This window comes from Schistocerca nitens, chromosome 4 (genome assembly GCF_023898315.1).
Source record: "Schistocerca nitens isolate TAMUIC-IGC-003100 chromosome 4, iqSchNite1.1, whole genome shotgun sequence".
Lineage (NCBI taxonomy): Eukaryota > Metazoa > Arthropoda > Insecta > Orthoptera > Acrididae > Schistocerca > Schistocerca nitens.
The window spans coordinates 435452416-435475906 of NC_064617.1; the positions used below are offsets into that span (position 1 = coordinate 435452416).

The following is a 23491-nucleotide window of genomic DNA, read 5'->3' on the forward strand; positions in this document are numbered from 1 at the left end:
TTGCTAACATTATCACTGATATATTTTCACTCTGAATTTCAATCACACTTCTGAAACTTTCTTTTATTTACTTCTTTGCTTCTTCGTTAAAGAAGTTGAAGAACAGAGCAGAGAAAATGCATCCTCGCCTTATTATCTTTGTCAAACCCAGCTTTCCCCTTTTGGCCTTCCGTTCTTATTGATCCCTCTTGGTTCTCGTACATGTTTTATTGTTGTATATTACCTGTCTTTACTTACAATTTATACCTATTTTTCTGTGAATTTCGAGCATCTTGCAGCATTTGACGTTCTCGATTGCTTTTTCCGTCAGCTAATTCTGTGAATGTGTCTCGTCCTCATGATCAAGGGCAACGTCAGAACTGCCTTTTTCGTAGCTTTACCATTAATAAAGCTACACTGATGTTCATGAAACAGATTTTCGGTTTCTTTCATTCTTTTCTATATCATTACACCCAGCAACCCGGTTGCAAGAGATGTGAAGCTGATTATGCGATAGTTCTCGCGCTTATCTGCCCTAGCTGTCTCTAGAAAAGTGTGGATGGTGTTCTTCCGTAAGTCCGATGCTATGTCATCCGTATCACAATTTCAACACACTAACTTGAATAATTTTTTGGTTGCACCTTCACGAATTATTTAAGAAATTCCGAAGGTATTTTATCTACACTTTCCGCATTGTTTAATCATAATTTTTACACATCTCTCACTCAAACACTGGGTTCTTTGTACTCTTTATCTCAAGACCCATTTCATATTATATTATCAGACAGTTCTTCGTCTCTGTAGACGTCCTTAGTGTATTGGTCTCACATATATGTTCTCTCCTCTCGGTTTTAAGAGTGGTATTCCTCATGCACTCTTAATGTTGGTGCGTTAGCTTTTACGTTCCCAGACGCTGTTTTGTCCTGTCTATGTGCTGAATCTGTCCATCAAAACACCGTTTTCATTTTGATTTCTTCACATTTTTCCTGTACCCAGTTTTCTTTCGCATCTCCGGCCTTCGCTTAACGATCAAGATTAGGTGGTTTGCGCAGAGTTGTCAGTGCTAACAGACAGACAGCACTGCATGAAATAACGGCAGAGCACAAATGGGACGTACGACAAACGTATCCGTTTCGGCAGAGCGCCGAAATTTTGCTTTAATGGGTTATGGCAGCAGATGACCGACGCAAATGCCTTTGCTAACGGTTCGACATCGCCTTCAGCGCCTCTCCTGAGATCGTGGTGGAATCGGTTGGGCCCTAGTCGTCGGAAAACCGTGCCTTGTCAGATGATTGCCAATTTCAGTTGGTAAGAGGTGAGTATCGTGCAGAACCCACAAAGCCACCGGACCTTAGTTGACAACAAGACACTGTGAAAGCTGGTGTTAGATCCATAGTGGTATGGGCTATGTTTACATGGAATGGTCTGGGTCCTTTGGTCCAACTGAACCGATCATCGACTGGGAAAGGTTATGTTGGCAGCTATTCGTGGACTTCATGTTCCCAAACAATAAATGAATTTTTATGGATGAAAAACCGTGTTACCAGGCCACAGTCGATGGCGATTGGTTTGAAGAACATTCTGGACAATTCGAGCGAATGATTTAGCCATCCAGATCACCCGACATGAATCCCATTGAACATTTATGGGATGTAATCGTTAGGTCAGTTAGTTCAAAAAATCCTGCAGCGCCAGCACTTTCGCAATTATGGATGGCTACAGAGGCAGCAAGGCTCAATATTTCTGCAGGGGTCTTCCAGCGGCTTGTTGCATCCACGCCACGTCCAGTTGTTCCACTACGACGGACAGAGGGGGGGGGGGGGGTCGGACGTGATATCAGGACATTGTCACCTCTGTGTATATTGCAGTTCTGCTCTCTTTTTCTGGACTTTTTTTCGTATTTCCTTCTTTCGTCAATGAATGGAAGTGTTTCTTTTGTTGACGAAAGTTTCTTCACAGTTTCTTTTATCTGCATTTGTATGTCGAACTTTTGTGATTATCCTTCCTAGTGACGCCCATTCCTCCTAAACTTCCTATCGTGGTATTCAATTTAGCATGTACATCCGCAGAGAACTTCGAACGCTCGTTACCATTTCTCAATACTGTAGTTGTACGTTGATTGTCCCTGATTGTTCAAATTTCAGCCCACTCTTCTCCGTTATTAAACTGTGACCTAAGTCTGTACTTGCTTTTGTGTACGCCTTACAATCCATTATATGCCCTACGTCTCCCAGTTTTTTCGAAGTATATCTCCTCCTTTTGTGATTTTTGAACAATGTATTTACTACTACCAGCTGAAATTTATTAGCGTGACTAATAATAATATACCTAAAGAAAGTTTATGTCGTGAGAGCTATTTCTGCAAATGATGACATAGGTGTAGTTGTTGATAATGATGATGACTGTCAGCTGAACAAAATCTCGATGTCGTAAGACATTTGTTTCATTTAATTTTCATTTTATTTTCTAGATGGTATAGTAAGTCTGCTTGAACAGGCTAGACAGTCGGACTGCGAGTCCGCCATAGCTGCTGTTGAACCTTGAATGCGAAAGAGAGAGGGAAAATCTAGGACTAAGAAAGCACATATATTCCATATTTTCAGATAATATTATAGTTTTAGGAACTTAATATCTAAATATGTCTTTCTTCAATGTCATTGCACTGCCTTTATGTGGATGATGGAAATTCAAGCTGTTGGAGAGAATTATACTGCATACCAAATATACGGCACTGTATACCACGTGTATGGTTTCCTCGTTTTCAGTGCAGATGAAACCGAATGCTCGAGCAGACAGTAAGAATAGAAAATTTTGTTGATGAACCCTCTAGATACGAATTGGTCGCCTAAAGAATGTGTCTGTCCCACTAGTTACAATTATTTATTCGAATATTTAGTTGTTTTCTGAATAGGAAATAAACATAATGGCAAACACTAATCACGCGCTGTCGAGTGACTTTGTAACCAACTCTTGGATATATCGTTTGTAGAGTGTAACTCATATGTTACGCCATTTTGAGATGCACGGGTAAAGTAACCGCGCTGACGGGCTACTTTAAAAGTTTGACTCACTGCTGTCGCGAACAAAGAGAGTACTTCAATCCAGCTGCAAAAATGGGTGACCTCCGGCTCCCGGAAATGGTGAGATTTGTGGATTGTTTATGAGCCTCTGTGGTGAATATGTGACGCGTGTGGAGTCATGACACCATTGTGAATCTCCACGTGCTACCGGTGTGCGGCAGAAAAGTGGTGTACGACAGAGCTTGAATACGAAGCGATCCTCAGAGAGCACATTCGGCCATATTATAATCATTGTCTTCCCTGGGAAAATATGCCTTGTCATATGTCTAAAAGCGTCAGAAAATTATTCGAAAAACTCGGCTGAAAGTTCAAAAGCACTCCTTATCTTAACCCAACTGAAAAACGAAGGAACCGATTCGACTGTCGTGTTCTCGTCGACAAGGAACTTCCGCCACACTCCCTTTATCTGTTGTGGGACTCTCCGGGTGAATCCAGATAGGCACGGCGGAGACAAATCAGTTCTTCTCGTTCATCTTCAGCTCGGTTATCTGTTGTGTTGAGCGATGTAGTTGCGCATATCTACTGACCACTGCACGTAATGATGGACTGCTTGAACGACCGACTCCTGCAGACTAGTGTCGTTGGATCATAAACTAAACTTATGTAGTACACACATCAAACAAGTTTTTTATCACCTCGGCTCCGGGAGTTCCGGAACCTGTACAGAAAATTGGAATAGAGATCCACATAAACATCATATCCGCTCTTTTTATTGCTCATGAAAACCACAAATTGCATCTTGTACCACCATACAACGACACCTTCAGAGGTGGTAGTCCAGACTGCAGTACACACTGGTACCTCTAATGCCCAGTAACACGTCCTCTTGCATTGATGCATGCCTGTATTCGTCGTGGCATACTATCCACAAGTTCACCAAGGCACTGTTGGTCCAGATTGTCCCACTCCTCAACGGTGATTTGGTGTAGATCCCTCAGAGTGGTTGGTGGGTCACGTCGTCCTTAAACAGCCCTTTTCAATCGATCCCAGGCATGTTCGATAGTGTTCATGTCTGGAGAACATGCTGGCCACTCTAGTCGTTATCCTGAAGGAAATCTTTCACAAGATGTGCACGACGGGGTGGAATTTTCGTCCATGAAGACGAATGCCACGCCAATATGCTGCCGATATGGTTGCACTAGAAGTCGGAGGATGGCATTCACGTATCGCACAGCCGTTACGGCGCCTTCCATGACCACCAGTGGCGTACGTCAGCCCCACATAATGCCATCCCAAAACGGCCGCGAACCTCCACCTTGCTGCACTCGCTGGGCAGTGTGTTTAAGGCGTTCAGCCTGACCGGTTTGACTCTAAACACGTCTCCAACGAATGTCTGGTTGAAGGCATATGCGACACTCATTGGCGAAGAGAACGTGACGCTAATCCTGTGCGGTCAATTCGGCATGTTGTTGGGCCCATCTGTACCGCGTTGCATCGTGTCGTGGTTGCAAAGATGGACCCCGCCATGGACGTCCGGAGTGAGGTTGCGCATCATGCCGCCTACTGCGCACAGTTTGAGTCGTAACACGACGTCCTGTGGCTGCACGAAAAGCATTATTGAACATGGTGGCATTGCTGTCAGGCTTCCTCCGAGCCATAATTCGTAGGTAGCGGCCATCCAGTGCAGTAGTAGCCCTTGGGCGGCCTGAGCGAGGCATGTCATCGGCAGTTCCTGTCTCTCTGTATCTTCTCCATGCCCGAACAGTATCGCTTTGGTTCACTCCGAGACGACTGGACACTTCCCTTGTTGAGAGCCCTTCCCGGCACAAAGTAACAATGCGGACGGGATCGAACTACGGTATTGACCGTCTAGGGATGGTTGAACCACAGACAACACTAGCCGTGTGCCTCCTTTCTGGTGGAATGACTGGAACTGATTGGCTGTCGGACCCCCTCAGTCTAATAGGTGCTGATCATGCATGGTTGTTTACGTATTTGGGCGGGTTTAGAACATCTCTGAACAGTCAAAGGGTCTGTGCCTATGATACAATATCCACAGTCAACGTCTATCTTCAGGAGTTCTGGGAACCGGGATGATGCAAACCTTTTTTTTAGTGTGTATTTCAACGTAGAGTACGAAAGTGCGTGAAGTATGTTTTTGATAATAGGATAACTCTGCTTATAATTTCCTGAGTTGTTAGATGTCGATGGATACAAGTGCGTTAATACAATATATTCACCTGAAGTTCTCTGTTATGAGTTCGCGCCGTATTATGTTAATATTTATTGGAAGACAGCAGTACAGATTGCTCTTGATGGCTTCATAGGTTTTTTGGAGGATTACTTATTAAGCTGCTTCCGCCACACATTTGTATAAAGTCGACTGCATCTTTTTGACATCACATGTCAGAATCACACTGTTTCACGCAGCGGAGTGTCAGTCTGCATACAACTAGATGTAAGCAAATGAGATATAAGATAATAAATAGTACTGAATGTATTACTCCAGCCTCATCAAAACATGAATAACTTCAAGCACAATCAGCATGGATTTTTAAAACATAACTCGCGGTATCTTATTATAGATAACAACAGATCAATGAAATTATTATAAATAGTGATGCAGAACCAAAATAACTCTTTTTTAATTTTAATTTATTTTATTAAATAGAGTTAAGCTTGCAATTATGTTACTTAGTATGTCTTTCGACTAAGAGGTAACGTCGTATTTTCTTCAGTAGACAAATCTCAGACAGTTGAACAGCTGGAATGTGATTCATGTGGAACAGACGTGCGACAACTGCCATCATCTCTTAATGTTACTTAGAATGTCTTTCGACTAAGAGGTAACGTCGTATTTTCTTCAGTAGACAAATCTCAGACAGTTGAACAGCTGGAATGTGATTCATGTGGAACAGACGTGCGACAACTGCCATCATCTTTTAAATAAATTGGTTTATTTATTTACCCAGTTTTCGGCTCAGAAATCCGATGATGGCCTTGTAAGTCGAAAACTGGTTAACTCAATAAACTAATGTGTAGAGCATAACCAATACAGCGCTTTTTATGTATTATAATGCTGTTCTACCAAGAACCGACAGAAGAATCAGTTAACATAAAGAAATAGGTCATTATTATGAAGTTGTCGACTTTTGTGTTACTCATTTTCATCAGATAAGAGACGAGCTGTAGTATAGTGTGCCAATGTTCGTTTATAAATTGGAATAAACACCTAATATCTGCAACATGCTACGCTTTGTTATTCATTCAGTCATCAACCGTCGAACTTTGTCAAGAGTGTAGACAAGAAAAGACAAAAAGACAAATATTAGCTAAATAGTATGCAGATGAACATTCTTGTACCTGTGGCATCTTCCAAATTTAGTTTGCCATCTTCATAAGGAACGACACAGCACGCTGCAGACAGCAGCTACTCTACATTGCAATGAGGTGACAGAAGTCGCGGGATACATCCCAATATTGTGTCAAATATCTTTTTGCCCGGTGTAATGCAGCTAATCGACGTGGTATGGGCTCAACGAGTCGTTGGAAGTCCCATGTAGAAATATTGAGGCATGATGCTTCTACAGCCGTCCGTAATTGCTAAGGTGTTGTCGCTACAGGGTTTTGTGCACGAACTGACCTAACGATTATGTCCCACAAAAGTTCGACTGGGATCATGCTGAGCAATCTGGATGGCAAAATTATTCGCTCGATTTGTTCGCAATGTTCCTGGAACAAATCGGGAACAACTGAGGCCCGGTGACGTGGCGCATTTTTCATCCATAAAAACTCCTTCGTTGTTTGGGAACGTGAAGTCCATGAATAGCTGCAAGTGGTCTCCAGGTAACCGAACATAACCATTTTAAATCCATGGTCGGTTCAGTTGGGCCAAAAAACCCAGCCCATTCCATGTAAGTCCACACCATTATGGAACGATCACCAGCTTGCACAGCGCCTTGTTGACAACTTGGCTCCATGACTTTGTGGGGTCTGCGCCACAGTCGAACCCTACCATCAGTTATTACCAATTGAAATCGGGACTCATCTGAATAGGTCACGGTTTTCCAGCCGTCTAGGGTCCAACCGATATGTTCACTAGCCCAGGAGAGACGCTGCAGGTGATGTCGTGCTGTGAGCAAAGGCACATGCGTCGGTCGTCTGCTGCCGTAGCCCATTAACGCCACATTTTGCCGCCCTGTTCTAACGGCTACGTTCGTCGTACGTCCCACATTGATTTGAGCGGTTACTTGACGCAGTGTTGCTTGTGTGTTAGCACTGACAACTCTGCGCAAACGCCACTGCTCTCCTCTGTTAAGTGAAGGCCGTCGACCACTGCGTTGCTGTGGTGAGAACTAATGCCTGAAATTTGGTATTCTCGGCACACTCTTCTTACTGTGGATCGCTGAACGATTACCGAAGCGGAATGTCCCGTGTGTCTAGCTCCAACTAACATTCCGCGTTCATAGTCTGGGAATTCCCGCCGTGCGGCCATAATCACTTCGGAAACCTTTTCGTATGAATCATCTGAATGCAAATGACAGCTCCGCCAATACACTGACCTTTTATACCTTATGTACACGATATTACCGCCATTTGTATATGTGCATATCGCCATTCGTGACCTATTCGTGACCTTCGTCCCCTCAGTGTTTGTTAATAACGAAACTCGACAGCGTATCTTTGTCAGTAGACCGCCCTAGCCCTTTGGAAAAAGCCACCGAAATACACTCTTTGAGTACAGTGGCATTTTCTCGTAAAATTCCAACTGTTAGTTTAATCGAAGGCGGCCTGGACAGATCACTATCGTAGGTTCGCAGCCACTAACCTGTACGTGATCAGCCCCCAGTTCTCCATGGCTCCAGCAGCGAAGTCCGGCACAGCGACGTGGTCCATCTTGGTGAGGTTGCCGTGGTTGTACGGAACATGCACCAGCTGCTCCATGGTGCGGACGGTGCGTGTCCCCATCACACTGGGGTACTCTGCCTGTGCCGCCGTGTCCCTGGTCGTCCAGACAGTCGTGTTGGATTCCAGCGGCGACTGCACGCCTACGAAGTCGGATATGACCCAAGCTAGCAGGAAGGCGCTCATCACCGGCGTCTGCTCGAAGGTCAGGGTGCGTCTTCCATCTTCGTCGTCACTACAAGGGGAAGAGTTTCTGTTAATCAGTAAATATATGCAGGGACTGGCAAAACTTACACCAAGTTTGGTAAGTAAGATTGTCCTGGCGCCATTATTAAGGGATGGGTGAAAACAGAAGTGAGACGAACATTTTTTTAAATATCGTAAATAGCGTGTTTGTCCATCAGTGGTCTCCGGTGTCTCGTCACAGCGTAGTAATGTAATTGCAATTACTTCAGGTTATTCCCCTCCCCTCCCCCCATGAACCATGCACATTGCCGTTGGTGGTGAGGCTGCGTGCCTCAGGGATACAGATAGCCGAACCGTAGGTGCAACGACAACGGAGGGGTATCTGTTGAGAGGCCAGACGAATATATGGTTCCTGGAGAGGGGAAGCAGCCTGTTCAGTATTTGCAGGGGCAACAGTCTGATTAATTGACTGATGTGGTCTTGTAACACAACCAAAACGGCAATGCTGAATACTGCGAACGGCTCAAAGCAAGGGGAAACAGCCGTAATTCTTCCCGAGAGCATGCAGTTTAACTGTATGGTTAAATCATGATGGCATCCTCTTGGGTAAAATATTCCGGAGATAAAATAATCCCCCATTCGGATCTCCAGGCGAGGACTACTCAGGAGGACGTCGTTGTCAGGGGAAAGAAAACTGGCGTTCTATGGATTGGAGCGTGGATTGTCAGATCCCTTAATCGGATTGGTCGGTTAGAAAATTTAAAAAGGGAAATGGATAGGTTAAAGCTAGATATAGTGGGAATTAGTGACGTTCGGTGGCATGAAGAACAAGACTTCTGGTCAGCTGAATACAGGATTATAAATACAGAATCCAATAGGGGTAATGTGTGAGTAGGTTCAATAATGAATAAAAAATAGGAGCGCGGGTAAGCTACTACGAACAGCATAGTGAACGCATTATTGTAGCCAAGACATACACGAAGCCCACACCTACCACAGTAGTACAACTTTATATGCCAACTAGCTCCGCAGATGATGAAGAGATAGAAGAAATATAAGATGCGATAAAAGAAATTATTCAGATAGTGAAGGGAGACGAAAATTTAATAGTTATGGGGGACTGAAATTCGATAGTAGGAAAAGGAAGAGAAGGAAAAGTAGTAGGTGAATATGGACTGGGTGAAAGGATTGAAAGGGGAAGCCACCTGGTAGAATTTTGCACAGAGCATAACTTAATCATAGCTAATACTTGATTTAAGAATCATGTAATAAGTCTGTATACGTGAAAGAGGCGTGAAGACACTGGAAGATTTCAAATAGATTATATAAGGGTAAGACAGAGATTTAGGACCCAGGTCTTAAATTAAAAGACGTTTCCAGGGGCACATGTGGAGTCTGACCACAATTTATTGGTTATGAACTGTAGACTGAAACTGAAGAAACTGCAAAAAAGGTAGGAATTTAAGGAGATGGGATCTGGATAAACTGAAAGAACCAGAGGTTGTAGAGAGTTTTATAGAGAGCATTAGGGAAAGATTGGCAAGAACGGGGGAAACAAATACAGTAGAAGAAGAATGAGTAGCTTTGAGAGATGAAATAGTGAAGGCAGCAGAGGTTCAAGCAGGTAAAAAGACGAGGGCTAGTAGAAACCCTTGGGTAGCAGAAGAAATATTGAATTTAACTGATGAAAGGTAAAAATATAAAAACGCAGTAAATGAACCAGGCGAAAAGGAATACAAACGTCTCAAAAATGAGATCGACAGGAAGTACAAAATGGCTAAGCAGGCATGGTGAGAGGACAAATGCAAGGATGTAGAGGAACATAGCACTAGGAGTAAGATAGATACTGCCTGCAGGAAAATTAAAGAGATCATTGGAGAAAAAGGAACCACCTGTATGAATATCAAGAGCTCAGATGGAAAACCAGTCCTAAGCAAAGAAAGGAAAGCTGAAAGGTGGAAGGAGTACATAGAGTACCAATACAAGGGAGATGAGTTTGCAGGTAACGTTATAGAAATAGGGTTAGGACGTAGTTGAAGAGGAGGAGGCATGACATTGGGAGAAGAATTGGACAGAGCACTGAAAGACCTAAGTCGAAGCAAGGCCCTGTGAGTAGACAAAATTCCATTAGAACTACTGACAGCCTTGAGAGGGCCAGCCATGACAAAACTCTACCATCTGGTGAGCAAGATGTATGAGACATGCGAAATATCCTCTGACTTCAAGAAGAATATAATAATTCCAATCCCAAAGAAAACAGGTGTTGATAGTTGTGAAAATTACCGAACTATCAGTTTGATAAGTCACGGCTGCAAAATACATTGCAATTCTGTCAGAGACAGCAAAGGACCTGGAAGAGCAGTTGAACACAGAGTGGACAATGTCGTGAAAGAAGGATATAAGATGAACATACTTTGCAGACTAATGGAAAAAACTGATAGAAGTCGTCCTCGGGGGAGATCAGTTTGGATTCCGTAGAAATGTTGTAACACGCGAGGTAATACTGACCCTATGACTTACCTTAGAAGACAGATTAAGGAAAGGCAAACCTACGTTTCTAGCTTTTGTAGACTTAGACTTGACAATGTTGACTGGAATACTCTCTTTCAATTTCTCAAAGTGGTAGGGGTAAAATACAGGGAGCGAAAGGATATTTACAATTGGTACAGAAACCAGATGGCAGTTATAAGAGTCGAGGGGCATGAGAGCGAAGCAGTGGCTGGGAAGGGAGTGAGACAGGGTTGTAACCTATCCACGATGTTCTTCAACGTGTATATTGAGTAAGACGTAAAGGAAACAACAGAAAAATTTGTAGCCCATGGTGAAGAAATAAAAACTTTGGGGTTTGCCGATGACATTGCAATTCTGTCAGAGACAGCAAAGGACATGGAAGAGTCGTTGAACGGAACGGACAGTGTCTTGAAAGGAGGATATAAGATGAACATCAACGAAAGCAAAACGGGGATAATGGAATGTAGCGGAATTAAATCGGGTGATGCTGCGGGAATTAGATTAGGAAATGAGACGCTTAAAGTAGTAGATGAGTTTAGCTGTTTGGGCAGCAGAATAACTGATGATGGTCGAAGTAGAGAGGATATAAAATGTGGACTGGCAACGGAAAGGAAAGCGTTTCTCAAGAAGAGAAGTTTATTAACATCGAGTATAGATTTAAGTGTCATGAAGTCTTTTCTGAAAGTATTTGTGTGGAGTGTAGCCACGTATGGAAGTGAAACATGGACGGTAAATAGTTTAGACAAGAAGAGAATAGAAACTTTCGAAATGTGGTGCTACAGAAGAATGCTGAAGATTAGATGGGTAGATCACATAACTTATGAGGAGGTACTGAATAGAATTGGGGAGAAGAGGAATTTCTGTCACAACTTGACTAGATGAAGGGATCGGTTGGCAGGACACGTTCTGGGGCATCAAGTATTGGAGTGTAAAAATTGTAGAGGGAGAGCTAAGGATCAATACACTAAGTAGATTCAGAAGGATGTGGGTTGCTGTAGTTACTCGGAGATGAAGAAGCTTGCACAGGTTAGAGTAGCAAGGAGAGCTGCATCAAACCAGTCTCTGGACTGAAGACCACAACAACGACTACTCCAATTACCTAAGTTTTAGTGGTAATATCTTCACAACAGAGAAAAGCGTGTACTACGCAACAAGGAAAATAATACAAAAAACGGAGTTAAGCAACCGTTCTCAGGCGAAATGCGTACACTCTGCTGTGGGGATGGTGGAATCGCTGAAACAGCCGGTTGTTGGTAATACCGAATTTTTAAGCTTGATGCTGAAACAGCTCAAAATAACTGATTTCTGAAATAACCGGTTTTCGGTCTTTCATAGCTGCTAGCAGAGAAACCCGGCGTTCCCCAGTTATTCAATTACAGCTGTGCATACCACGCAGCGTTTGAACTATGTGTTGTACAATGACATAATTTTGCAGGTAGATTCAGCGTCATATGTGAACACTGTCTTCACAATGTGCTGCTAATGGAGTTAGTAGCGACGAAATAATAAATTTCTTTTACAAAGAAATATGATCAAATATTCGTCAAGTTTCTTTGACAAAGATCTTTGACGTGCCGCTAAAAAGTGGTACTACACTGCTGTCATATTTGTCGGGCAAATTTTAAAATGTCGGACAATAGTAACCTGTTATTATGCGATGCAGTTGCTTGTGCAACAACTACATTGTGCTTGCATTTGGAAGAAAAGTGGTGGGAAAAAATGAACCATGTTTGGTTGAAGCCATGTGTATTACGTCGAGATAATGAAAGCATTCACCAAACTTTGATACGAGAAGTGGAAGTGGAGGACGTCAAGTTTTATGTAAATTACATCCGTTGCGACCCTAGTGTTAAGGAAACTTTATTTCATTGTTTATTTGCACAGGTAATTTTGTCAGCTTATTGTACAGAGCCTTAGAACTCGGAGCTTACGAGACGGTAAATTTCAGAGTGATTGATTTCATTATTGGCACTGCATATTGGTTTGCCAGATTGAGTTGTTTAATTTTTTTGGATTACAGTAAAACTGAGTAAGCACTCCATTTGCTCAACAACACATCACACAGTAAATTTTCATAACACAAACATTACGTATTTCATATTCATTGGCAAACAAACAGATAATTTTTTTAAAGAACGTTACTGTTATGCAAAGAACGTTACACAGTAAAAAGTAAATAAAAGTACCTGTTGTAACCGAGACCAAAGAAATACCGAAAAACACCGGTTATTCAGAACTAATACACCGATATCGATTTTAATCGGACGGATTTTTCCATCCCTACTGTGATGTTGTTGCCGTTGCAGCATGAACAGTTCGTCATAAAATCGTGCCGCTCTTCCCTTGCGTTCGGTAAATCCACACACGAGGGGCACGTCGGTCAAGCCTCCGTCAGTAAACCTAAGCATGTGTCACTTTTAACCTTCAATAAACACCCCGGAAAAACAAACACTAGACAGAATACCTATGCAAGCTTGAGGTTGAAGGGTAATATTGGCATTACTGTTGTCATCAGCATGTTCCGTAAGCGAAATAAGTTTGTTTTCTAGCAAGACACACAGCGCATACCGCCGAAATCTGCGCTATCGTGCAGATATAACGGCAAACAGTCGTTTGAAGATGTTTTATAAATGAGAGTTCGAATCTCTAAAGAATTTGAGTTTACTGGTTGAGAGCTAAGAAACACCACTGAGGTGACAAAAGTCATGGTGTACCTCCTAATGTCGTGTCAACGCTTCGTTTTGCCAGGCGGAGTGTAGCAGGTCAACGTGGCATGGACTCAACAAATCTTGGAAGTCCCCTACAGCAATATTGAGCCATGTTAGTTCTGTAGCCGCCCATAGTTGACAAAGTGTTGCTGGTGCAGGATTTTCTGCACGAACTCACCTCGCGATTGTGTCCTATAAAAGTTCGCTGGGATCCACGTGGGCGAGATGGGTGGCCAAATCATTCCACAATGTTATTCAAATCATTCGCGAACAACTGTGGCCCGGTAGCATGGCGCATTGTCATCCATGAAAATTCCAACGTTGTTTGGGAACATGAAGTCCATGAATAGCTGCAAGTGCTTTCCAAGTAGCCAAACATAACCACTTTTAGTCAATGATAGGCTTAGTTGAACCGGAGGACGCAATGCATTCCATGTAAACACAGCCCACACCATTACGGAGCAACCACCAGCTTGCATAGTGCTTTGTCGACAGCCTGGATCCATGGCTTTGTGGGGTCTGCGCCACATTCGCACCCTACCATCAGCTCTTAGTAACTGAAATCGGGACTTATCTGAACAGGCCAAGGTTTTCAGTCATCCAGAGTCTAACCGATATGGTCACGAGTCAAGGAGACGTGCTGCAGGCGATGTTCTGTTAGCAAAGGCAGTCGCGTCGATCGTTTGTTGCCACACATAGCCCATTGACGCCAAATTTCGCCGCACTGTCCTAACGGACACATTCGTCATACGTCCCACATTGATTTCTGCGATTATTTCACGCAGTGCTACTTGTTATTGCATTCAAAAGAAAGACATTTTGTACATATACTCACGTGGCGTTGATCAGTGGAGTGTTGAAGAGTACGTTGTAGCCTTGCTGTGGGCGGAAGGTGAACTCCCAGGTTGCCTTGATGGCCGGCTCGTCGTAACACGGCATGGCCATCCGCGCCCCCGTCTTCTCGAACTGCGTCACTCCCAGCCACCTGCAACAGAATGTGGTCACCTGCAAGTAATTCTACTACAAATTCGATATTTGAAAACAACCAGCTATTGATGAGGCTGTCTAAGCCGATGAGTTGCAATTTCTCTCACGTAGCGATGAAGCACTGAAGCATTCGAGTGGAAAATCGTGCTCTTTATGATTATTTGAGACCCTAGGAGCTAGCGTACGAGATTTAAACGCCGCAGAATTACAGATATCTGGTAAATATCTACTGTATATCTCAGATGCAAACCTGTTTAGTACTTCGATAATAAATATTCTCCCTGCAGCTGTGTACGCTGATTTGAAACATACTGGCAGACTGGGACTCGAACCTGGGGCCCTTGTCCCTTGCGGGCAAGTAATCCACCGATTGAACCATCTAAGCACGACTCACGACCCGCCCTCATGGCTTTACTTGTGCCAGTATCTCATCTCCTACCTTCCAAATTTCACACAAGTTTTCCTGCATTCCTATACTTCATCCCCTAGCTTCCAAACTTCACAGACGTTCTCCTTCATACTTTGAGGGACTAGCACGGCTGGAAGAAAGGATATTGGAGAAGCAAGATTCCCAGGTTGGGCTCACTGTCTGGCAAACACTTTTAATTTGCCACGAAGATTCATAGCAGTGCACGCTCCGAAGCACCAGGCAGTGGCTAAGCCATGTCTCCGCAGTTTCCTTTGTTTCGAGAAGATGCGGAACTGGAGGAAGAATTTATTTCATTTATTCGAATGGCTCACATGCAGTTTAAAATTACTGGTATATGACATTAGTAATACTGTATATAATAGGAATATGAAAATACAAAACTACATATAAAACAAACTAAATGTCAATATCTAGGTCCCTAATCCATATAAGAGCCATATCATTAGCCATGAGGTCGCTCCAACTCCCCTGGTAGGAACGCAAGGGGCATTCATCTCTAATGAGCTTGATTGTCTGGTTCGGAGCCTCACAGTTACAAACCGGAAACTCTGTAACATCCCATTTGTAAAGAGAGTCTGCGCATCGACCATGCCCAGTACGAGCTCTGTTCAATTTGACCCACAGTTTCCTGTCGAGTTCTGTGCCATCAGTATCACAGTCATACTTTCGGAACCACTCACGCTCTTCACGATTTTCAGTAAGTTGACAGCTCTGGTCCCACAGGTCTCTCACCCCGGTGTTACTGGCATCTAGCTGTTCTGATTGTCGTAATGGTGGGTTTCTTGAAGGGAGTCTATTTCGTCGGAAACTTGGTATGTCTTCCTGGATGGATAATTCCAGGTTCTCCAGTAGTTTGCGGTATTGCTTAAGCGAGGCCTCATTTCTGCGGATTGCGGGTGGATAGATGTTGTTCAGGAGAGGAAACGAATAAATCGGTGTTGGTCGGATCGCCCCAGTTATTAACCAACTGGACGTCGATCAAGTTGGTGTGGCAGCTGTTTAGCCACACTGGGGCACAATACTCGGCTGCTGAGAAGACTAGCGCAGTGGATGATGTGCGCTAGATATCTGCCGAAGCTCCCCATGTCATTCCACACAATTTTTGAATAATGTTATTATGAGTTTTTATCTTTGCAGCAGTATTTTCAAGATGTTTTCTATATGAAAGGGTGCGGTCAATGGCGATACGAAGGCACTCACGATACTTGTTATGGCAAAGAGTGTTTCCGTGAAGTTTCACTCTGAGCTTGTTTCTTTGTCAGTTGGATTGTACATACTTCGGTTTTACTTGTACTGGGCTTAAGTCGCCACTTTCTAAAATAGGTGCTCGTAACGGCTAGATCTTCAGTGAGAACTGTCTCCGCTCGTCCAAGATACTTGGTTCTACAAGCAAGAGCGATATCGTCTGCGTAGCAGAATTTTGTTGACCTGGTATTGGGGAGATCGGAGATATGTAGGTTGAATAATAGAGAGGCTAAGATGGAGCCCTGTGGTAGACCATCACCTAATTTCCTGCTCACATTTTCTCCCAAGTAAACACGGAAATATCTATTGTTTATCATAGTATTGATGAGGGCTACAGTTTTAAATTTGTATATCATCGCTTCTCTCCAGACTGTATCATATGCCGCTGTTAGGTCTACGAACGCGACAGGTGTCCTCAAGTTTTATTGAAAAAACCAGCCTCTATGAAAGTTGTTAGGGTCAGTACATGGTCACAGCAACTCCCCTGTGGCCTGAAACCCGCTTGCTAAGCTGGGAAATGTTCCAGAATGAAGCCACTAATTCTATTATAGATGAGCTTCTCCAAGAGTTTATAAGTACAGCTCTAAAGAGAAATTGGTCTAAGATTTGTGGGTGGTCAACTTGTTTACTTGATTTCAAAATTGCCACTATTTTTGTTCTCTTTAACTTGTTGGGGTGTGATCCACTATCTAGGATGTTGGACAAGAAGCGGACCAGCCATCTTTTTTTACCCTTACCCACGTTTATCAGAAATTCCGGGTGTATATAATCCAGACCAGGTGCTTTACCATTTAGAGACGTGAGTTCTTGTTTTATTTTGGAAGTATATTGTTTGTCACTGGATGATCTAGATGTTTCAGCTATATGGTTAGCGGTTTGGTTACCTGAAATACCAGGTTTCTTCCCGGGTTTATTGGAGGCTCCGCCAAGCTTACGCAGAAGACTCGATGCCTTTCTGACCTGGCGGAAGTAAAGCTGAGAGGACGGGTCTTGAGTCGCGGTTGGATGGCACAGTCTGCAAAGCACCTGCCCGCCTGGGACAAGGGTCCCACTTTTGATCTCGGTCCTCTACACAGTTTTAGGCTGGTTACTGATTTTTTTTAATAATTTGACTTAAATGGAAGAGAAAGGTTTTAGTTCTTCAGAAGATAGGGAAAAGAAAGGACGTAATGAATGGAACGTGATACACTACACGTGGAAAAAAAACTCCCTCTAATATTACTTTTGACCATGTTAGTGTTTTTAAGTCAATAATGTGTGATGCGTCATTTTAGTGTATGGGATATGTAATTTGCGGCTGTGGAATTTTTAGAGGAATGTTAGATGAAAAATGGAAATAAGCAGAATGGGTATTTTCTGCTCTTAGTTCCTGTTGCGAGAAAGTCTCCAGGAATTCGCAAATAAGGTGGGCTGCACGAGTTGCCGATGCTCCCTCTGGTATCGTGTAGCTGCTTAAAGAGTCTGTAACGGTGAGACGCTGTAAGAAGTTGCCTCGGTAATACATTAGCGGCAGAACTGCCACTGCAGAGAACGCACGGTCGAGAGGATCTAAGCAAAAGGATTACTACGGCGTGGCCCCATGATGGTGTTACAAAACTTTGCAGAAAATGAGAACACGTATACCAATTCTAAAAGACCGTTTTTAACAATACCAAGGCAGCCTGTCATTTTACAGCCGGAATTAGTACGCAAAGGATTTTTCATGGACGACAAGATACCTGAGCTGACTGAGATCTAGTGTGTACAGGACTGGAGGCGGCACGGACACAGATGTGGGCGAGAACAGGCTTGGGCAAGGACCAGCCGTCCAGCCGACGTAACGGTGAAACACTGTACCACGTCATCTGAATAAGACTGCCACTGGATGGAGAATACCGTAAGACTTTCTGGTACAGGGGCGAATGTAATAACTGGGAAGTGAATTCCAAACCTCTATGGAAGTATCCTGCTTGCGGTTTCAATGATAGACGGGAGAGGGACGCGCTATCACTTAAATATAGGGTGTCCAGGTTAAACATATAATAATATAAAATGTAATAACTGGAAAGTAATGGAGATGTTTATTGATGGTATGTTTATTCAAGCGTGGCAACTCGTCCCCCCCCCCCCCCCCCCACACACACACACACACTTAATACGCCTGTATGTGCGCACCTTTAGTGGCGCGATAGACATCTGATCTGTATTCCACTTCTCTTCAAGCGTTTTGCAGCGTATCTGCGCAGCTGCGCGAATACGATAGCGCATATCTGGTAGATCACGAACTGATGTCTGGTACCCTAGATTCCTGATAAACCCCCATAAAAATCAGGTGGTCTAATGTGTTGACTTCTAATGGACCAAGCAATCGATGAACTATCTATCCCAGTCCAGAGATCTGGGAGCTCATGATCCAAGAAATTCATCCAGCGTTCGCAAAATGGTATGGTCCGCCATCTCGTTGAAAGATCACATCACGAGGAAGTTGTCACACAGCTTACAGCTCAAACATGTCTACATACGTTGTTGCGTTAACAGTACGCTCCGCGAAGAAGAATGGGCCTATAATCCTGCTCGTCAACAATTCACATTCACACTCAAACACTTGGTGGGGTGGTTAAGTTCCTCATGTGTAGCAATTGTGCATGTTTACCGTGCCGGAAGCGTGGAACAGACGAAGACGAGAAATAAACGAAGTCGAGGAATGCCTGTCTGTCTGAATAGTCTCTGCGAATGTACCTCTCGCGGCCTGTCGTAGGGCTTGATTTTATGAGGAAGCTGCAGTTTCTACGTACGTAGATGCAACCTTTTTTGCACCACAAAGTGTACTGTCGAATGAGGTAACTATAACTGCCTACTTTGTTGTCAGATTGACCTAGGAGGGCTACGGATTAATTCAACAGTAGCCTCTGAAACTGCGTGGGGTCCGATATCAAATGCAAACTCCCAGTTTCCCGAAGTATCTCAGCCCATACTCAAGCAAAAAACGGCATTGTACCAGAGTAACTGACTTCCCGAGAGAAAGCATACAGAACACTTTCTGTTGTGCGAGTAGGAGAGCTTCTGTAAAGTTTGGAAGGTAGGAGACGAGGTAGTGGCAGAAGTAAAGCTGTGAGGACGGGGCATGAGTCGTGCTTGGGTAGCTCAGTTGGTACAGCACTTGCCTGCGAAAGGCAAAGGTCCCGAGTTCGAGTCTCGATCAAACACACAGTTTTAATCTGCCAGAAATTTCAATTGTTTGTATTATCAACGAATTTCACATGAACAAGCTGTGACCATAAAAACGGACAAAAGTGCACTGAGCGTGAGGGAAACCATAACAACAATTTGCACGGGATTTGCTGTACACGGACAGTTTATGCTTACTGGAATTAGGCTTTCCCGCACAACGGTTAACCTCGGTGCTGAGGACTTGGGACGTCGCGCTGGTGTTACCGGAATGTCGAGAAGTGCGTACGGAATTTTCATGAATCGTCATGGAAACTCTACAGAACGGCCACTATTTCGTGTTTTACACTCCTGGAAATTGAAATAAGAACACCGTGAATTCATTGTCCCAGGAAGGGGAAACTTTATTGACACATTCCTGGGGTCAGATACATCACATGATCACACTGACAGAACCACAGGCACATAGACACAGGCAACAGAGCATGCACAATGTCGGCACTAGTACAGTGTATATCCACCTTTCGCAGCAATGCAGGCTGCTATTCTCCCATGGAGACGATCGTAGAGATGCTGGATGTAGTCCTGTGGAACGGCTTGCCATGCCATTTCCACCTGGCGCCTCAGTTGGACCAGCGTTCGTGCTGGACGTGCAGACCGCGCGAGACGACGCTTCATCCAGTCCCAAAGTTTAGTACAAAATATGAAAAATATGTAAACCGTGGCTGATCTGAGCGCTCTCAGCCGCTAACCCTTTTTATACCGGAGGAAATTTACTAACTTCACCGTAAATTGAATCGCCACAGATAATGAACTGAGCCTACTTTAAATAAAATCACTAGAAGAGGCTCACATAGAGATCCTTCAGTGCTAAATGTAATTTACAGTGTGTGCAGTGCTACGACCTTATACGTTTGTTGTAGTCAATCGACGCAAAGCGTAGACAGTGAGTACAAGTAATTTATTAATAGCTAGGTCGGACGATCACGAAATTGTTTAAGGCTGTTTGTAGCACAAAGTCCGAAGATAACTGGTTCGCGTAAGTTATTGCCGGTTTCTATTGCGGGCGGAAGATTGGAGAAGTGCGTTTTAACTTGACGTTATAGATCCAACGTATTAATGTCATATTTTGCCCACCTTTTAGCGGTCTTCTTAAGCCGGTTCGCTATGCCGATTACAGACAAACTTCGCCTCTGTGTGGCTCAGGGACGCAGAACAAACCAATTCGTTCAGAATTCGTATTCAGAATCACTGCTCTAACATTTTACATGCGGCTGGAAGAATGACTGAACAAAGTGTATTCAAAATATGATAAATGAGTAAACTTTTTATGCTACTCACTTTTTTTTTACGACACCGATCTGGCAAGTAGCTGCGTGTTTCTCAACCAGAGATCGATACATATTGTATAAAAATGGTTGTATGTAACTGTGAATGTTCCACACCACCTCTTAAGTCACTAGGCCGATTTCAACCAAACGTGATACACGTATCCCTTACTGTCAGGCAACAATCGCTGTGGGGGTAAAAACCACCTAAGTAACACAGTTGAGGAGATATGACACCCTAAACAACGAGATGCGTGAAAAACTCTTGCATTGTCCACGACTTTTAAATGTATTAATTCTTTGCTACTAATTTCATTTGCAACACTTTTGCAGTTAGTATCCACATATGCTGCCGAATGTACCTACAAAATTATATCACTGTATGACACATATATCAGCAGATATGATTCAAACAATGAGATTCGCGAAAAAACTGCCGCTTCACACATGACGCTTAAATTTATTACCTCTTTGCTAGTAACTCTATTCGCAACATACACTCCTGGAAATTGAAATAAGAACACCGTGAATTCATTGTCCCAGGAAGGGTAAATTTATTGACACATTCCTGGGGTCAGATCATCACATGATCACACTGACAGAACCACAGGCACATAGACACAGGCAACAGAGCATGCACAATGTCGGCACTAGTACAGTGTATATCCACCTTTCGCAGCAATGCAGGCTGCTATTCTCCCATGGAGACGATCGTAGAGATGCTGGATGTAGTCCTGTGGAACGGCTTGCCATGCCATTTCCACCTGGCGCCTCAGTTGGACCAGCGTTCGTGCTGGACGTGCAGACCGCGTGAGACGACGCTTCATCCAGTCCCAAACATGCTCAATGGGGGACAGATCCGGAGATCTTGCTGGCCAGGGTAGTTGACTTACACCTTCTAGAGCACGTTGTGTGGCACGGGATACATGCGGACGTGTATTGTCCTGTTGGAACAGCAAGTTCCCTTGCCGGTCTAGGAATGGTAGAACGATGGGTTCGATGACGGTTTGGATGTACCGTGCACTATTCAGTGTCCCCTCGACGATCACCAGTGGTGTACGGCCAGTGTAGGAGATTGCTCCCCACACCATGATGCCGGGTGTTGGCGCTGTGTGCCTCGGTCGTATGCAGTCCTGATTGTGGCGCTCACCTGCACGGCGCCAAACACGCATACGACCATCATTGGCACCAAGGCAGAAGCGACTCTCATCGCTGAAGACGACACGTCTCCATTCGTCCCTCCATTCACGCCTGTCGCGACACCACTGGAGGCGGGCTGCACGATGTTGGGGCGTGAGCGGAAGACGGCCTAACGGTGTGCGGGACCGTAGCCCAGCTGCATGGAGACGGTTGCGAATGGTCCTCGCCGATACCCCAGGAGCAACAGTGTCCCTAATTTGCTGGGAAGTGGCGGTGCGGTCCCCTACGGCACTGCGTAGGATCCTACGGTCTTGGCGTGCATCCGTGCGTCGCTGCGGTCCGGTCCCAGGTCGACGGGCACGTGCACCTTCCGCCGACCACTGGCGACAACATCGATGTACTGTGGAGACCTCACGCCCCACGTGTTGAGCAATTCGGCGGTACGTCCACCCGGCCTCCCGCATGCCCACTATACGCCCTCACTCAAAGTCCGTCAACTGCACATACGGTTCACGTCCACGCTGTCGCGGCATGCTACCAGTGTTAAAGACTGCGATGGAGCTCCGTATGCCACGGCAAACTGGCTGACACTGACGGCGGCGGTGCACAAATGCTGCGCAGCTAGCGCCATTCGACGGCCAACACCGCGGTTCCTGGTGTGTCCGCTGTGCCGTGCGTGTGATCATTGCTTGTACAGCCCTCTCGCAGTGTCCGGAGCAAGTATGGTGGGTCTGACACACCGGTGTCAATGTGTTCTTTTTTCCATTTCCAGGGGTGTATATTGCAATTAACTCGCATAAGTTTTCCAGGGAATGCTCATCTTTCATGGAAACCGCTGTTACCACACTTCTTGTGTACAAGTGCCTCATGTGCGAGCACGAAGAACATCGGGATTTTTTTATCGGCGCCTTCAGAGAGACCTCTGCACCCGGTTCCACCTCCCCAGCCCATGTTGTCAAACCTGTTTTTACCTGAACACAACTGCCACACTCCCCAACCTCCTATTTTATCTTTGTTAATGCAGGAACGACCGAAAAGCTTGTCTGTGTTTGGTTTCTTATTAAGGTAGGTCGTTTTATAGATGAGGCCCTTATTTTGTCTATGTGAGCGAGTTTGAACTCGAAGACCTCGTTCTCCCTTCCTGTTCGCCGACCGGTGTGGCCGAGCGGTTGTAGGCGCTACAGTCTGGAACCGCACGACCGCTACGGTCGTAGGTTCGAATCCTGTATCGGGCATGCATGTGTGTGATGTCCTTAGGTTAGTTAGGTTTAAGTAGTTCTAAGTTCTAGGGAACTGATGACCTCAGATGTTAAGTCTCATAGTGCCCAGAGCCATTTGAACCTTCCTGTTCAGTATGCGGACGTTGTACAAAATCGTCCAGCACTATTCTGGGGCATATTCGCCAAATGTGCGTCATCTCTCTCGTTCACAGCGCTGATTGACAGTTAGTCTGATCGTTTGTACGATTAATCGTAATGTTGTGGGGTGAATCATTTTACATTCACATTGCACATTCATATGTAAATATGGCTATATGCTGATTTACAAGGTTTTCAAATAGAGATGTGTGTTGGTAATTCTTACCCACCACCTTTTTCACATTACGAAAATAGAAATTCTACTGCGGAAAAGAAGGAATTGTCAAAGGGAAACTTTTGGTTTGTTTTCAGATTTAACTTTGCTGCCTGTCAGACAATTTACATTAGTGGGTAAATAATCAAAAATTTTGGTGGCAACATTGGGCTCCCCTCTTTGTGCTTAATGTGGAGTTTTGACTGTACTTTTCTCTTATAGTATTGTAATTGTGAACGCCGTTGTTACTTTCGAACTGCACTGAATTATTTACATCGAACTTCATGAGGGAATAAATATATTGTGCAGAAGCAGTCAAAATGCCAAACTCCT

The 23491-nt window shown here is 44.3% G+C and overlaps 1 protein-coding gene across 1 annotated transcript in view; it reads right to left on the reverse strand.

Moving 5' to 3' along the window:
• The window catches only part of LOC126253287 (aminopeptidase N-like), a 210371-nt gene that overhangs the window by 141244 nt on the left and 45636 nt on the right, over positions 1-23491 (reverse strand). Inside the window, exons 5-6 of the mRNA XM_049954513.1 lie at positions 14145-14294; positions 7828-8139 (exon numbers count right to left, since the gene is read on the reverse strand). Of these exons, the coding sequence (XP_049810470.1) occupies positions 7828-8139; positions 14145-14294 (462 nt within the window). The remainder of the gene's footprint in view (positions 1-7827; positions 8140-14144; positions 14295-23491) is intronic.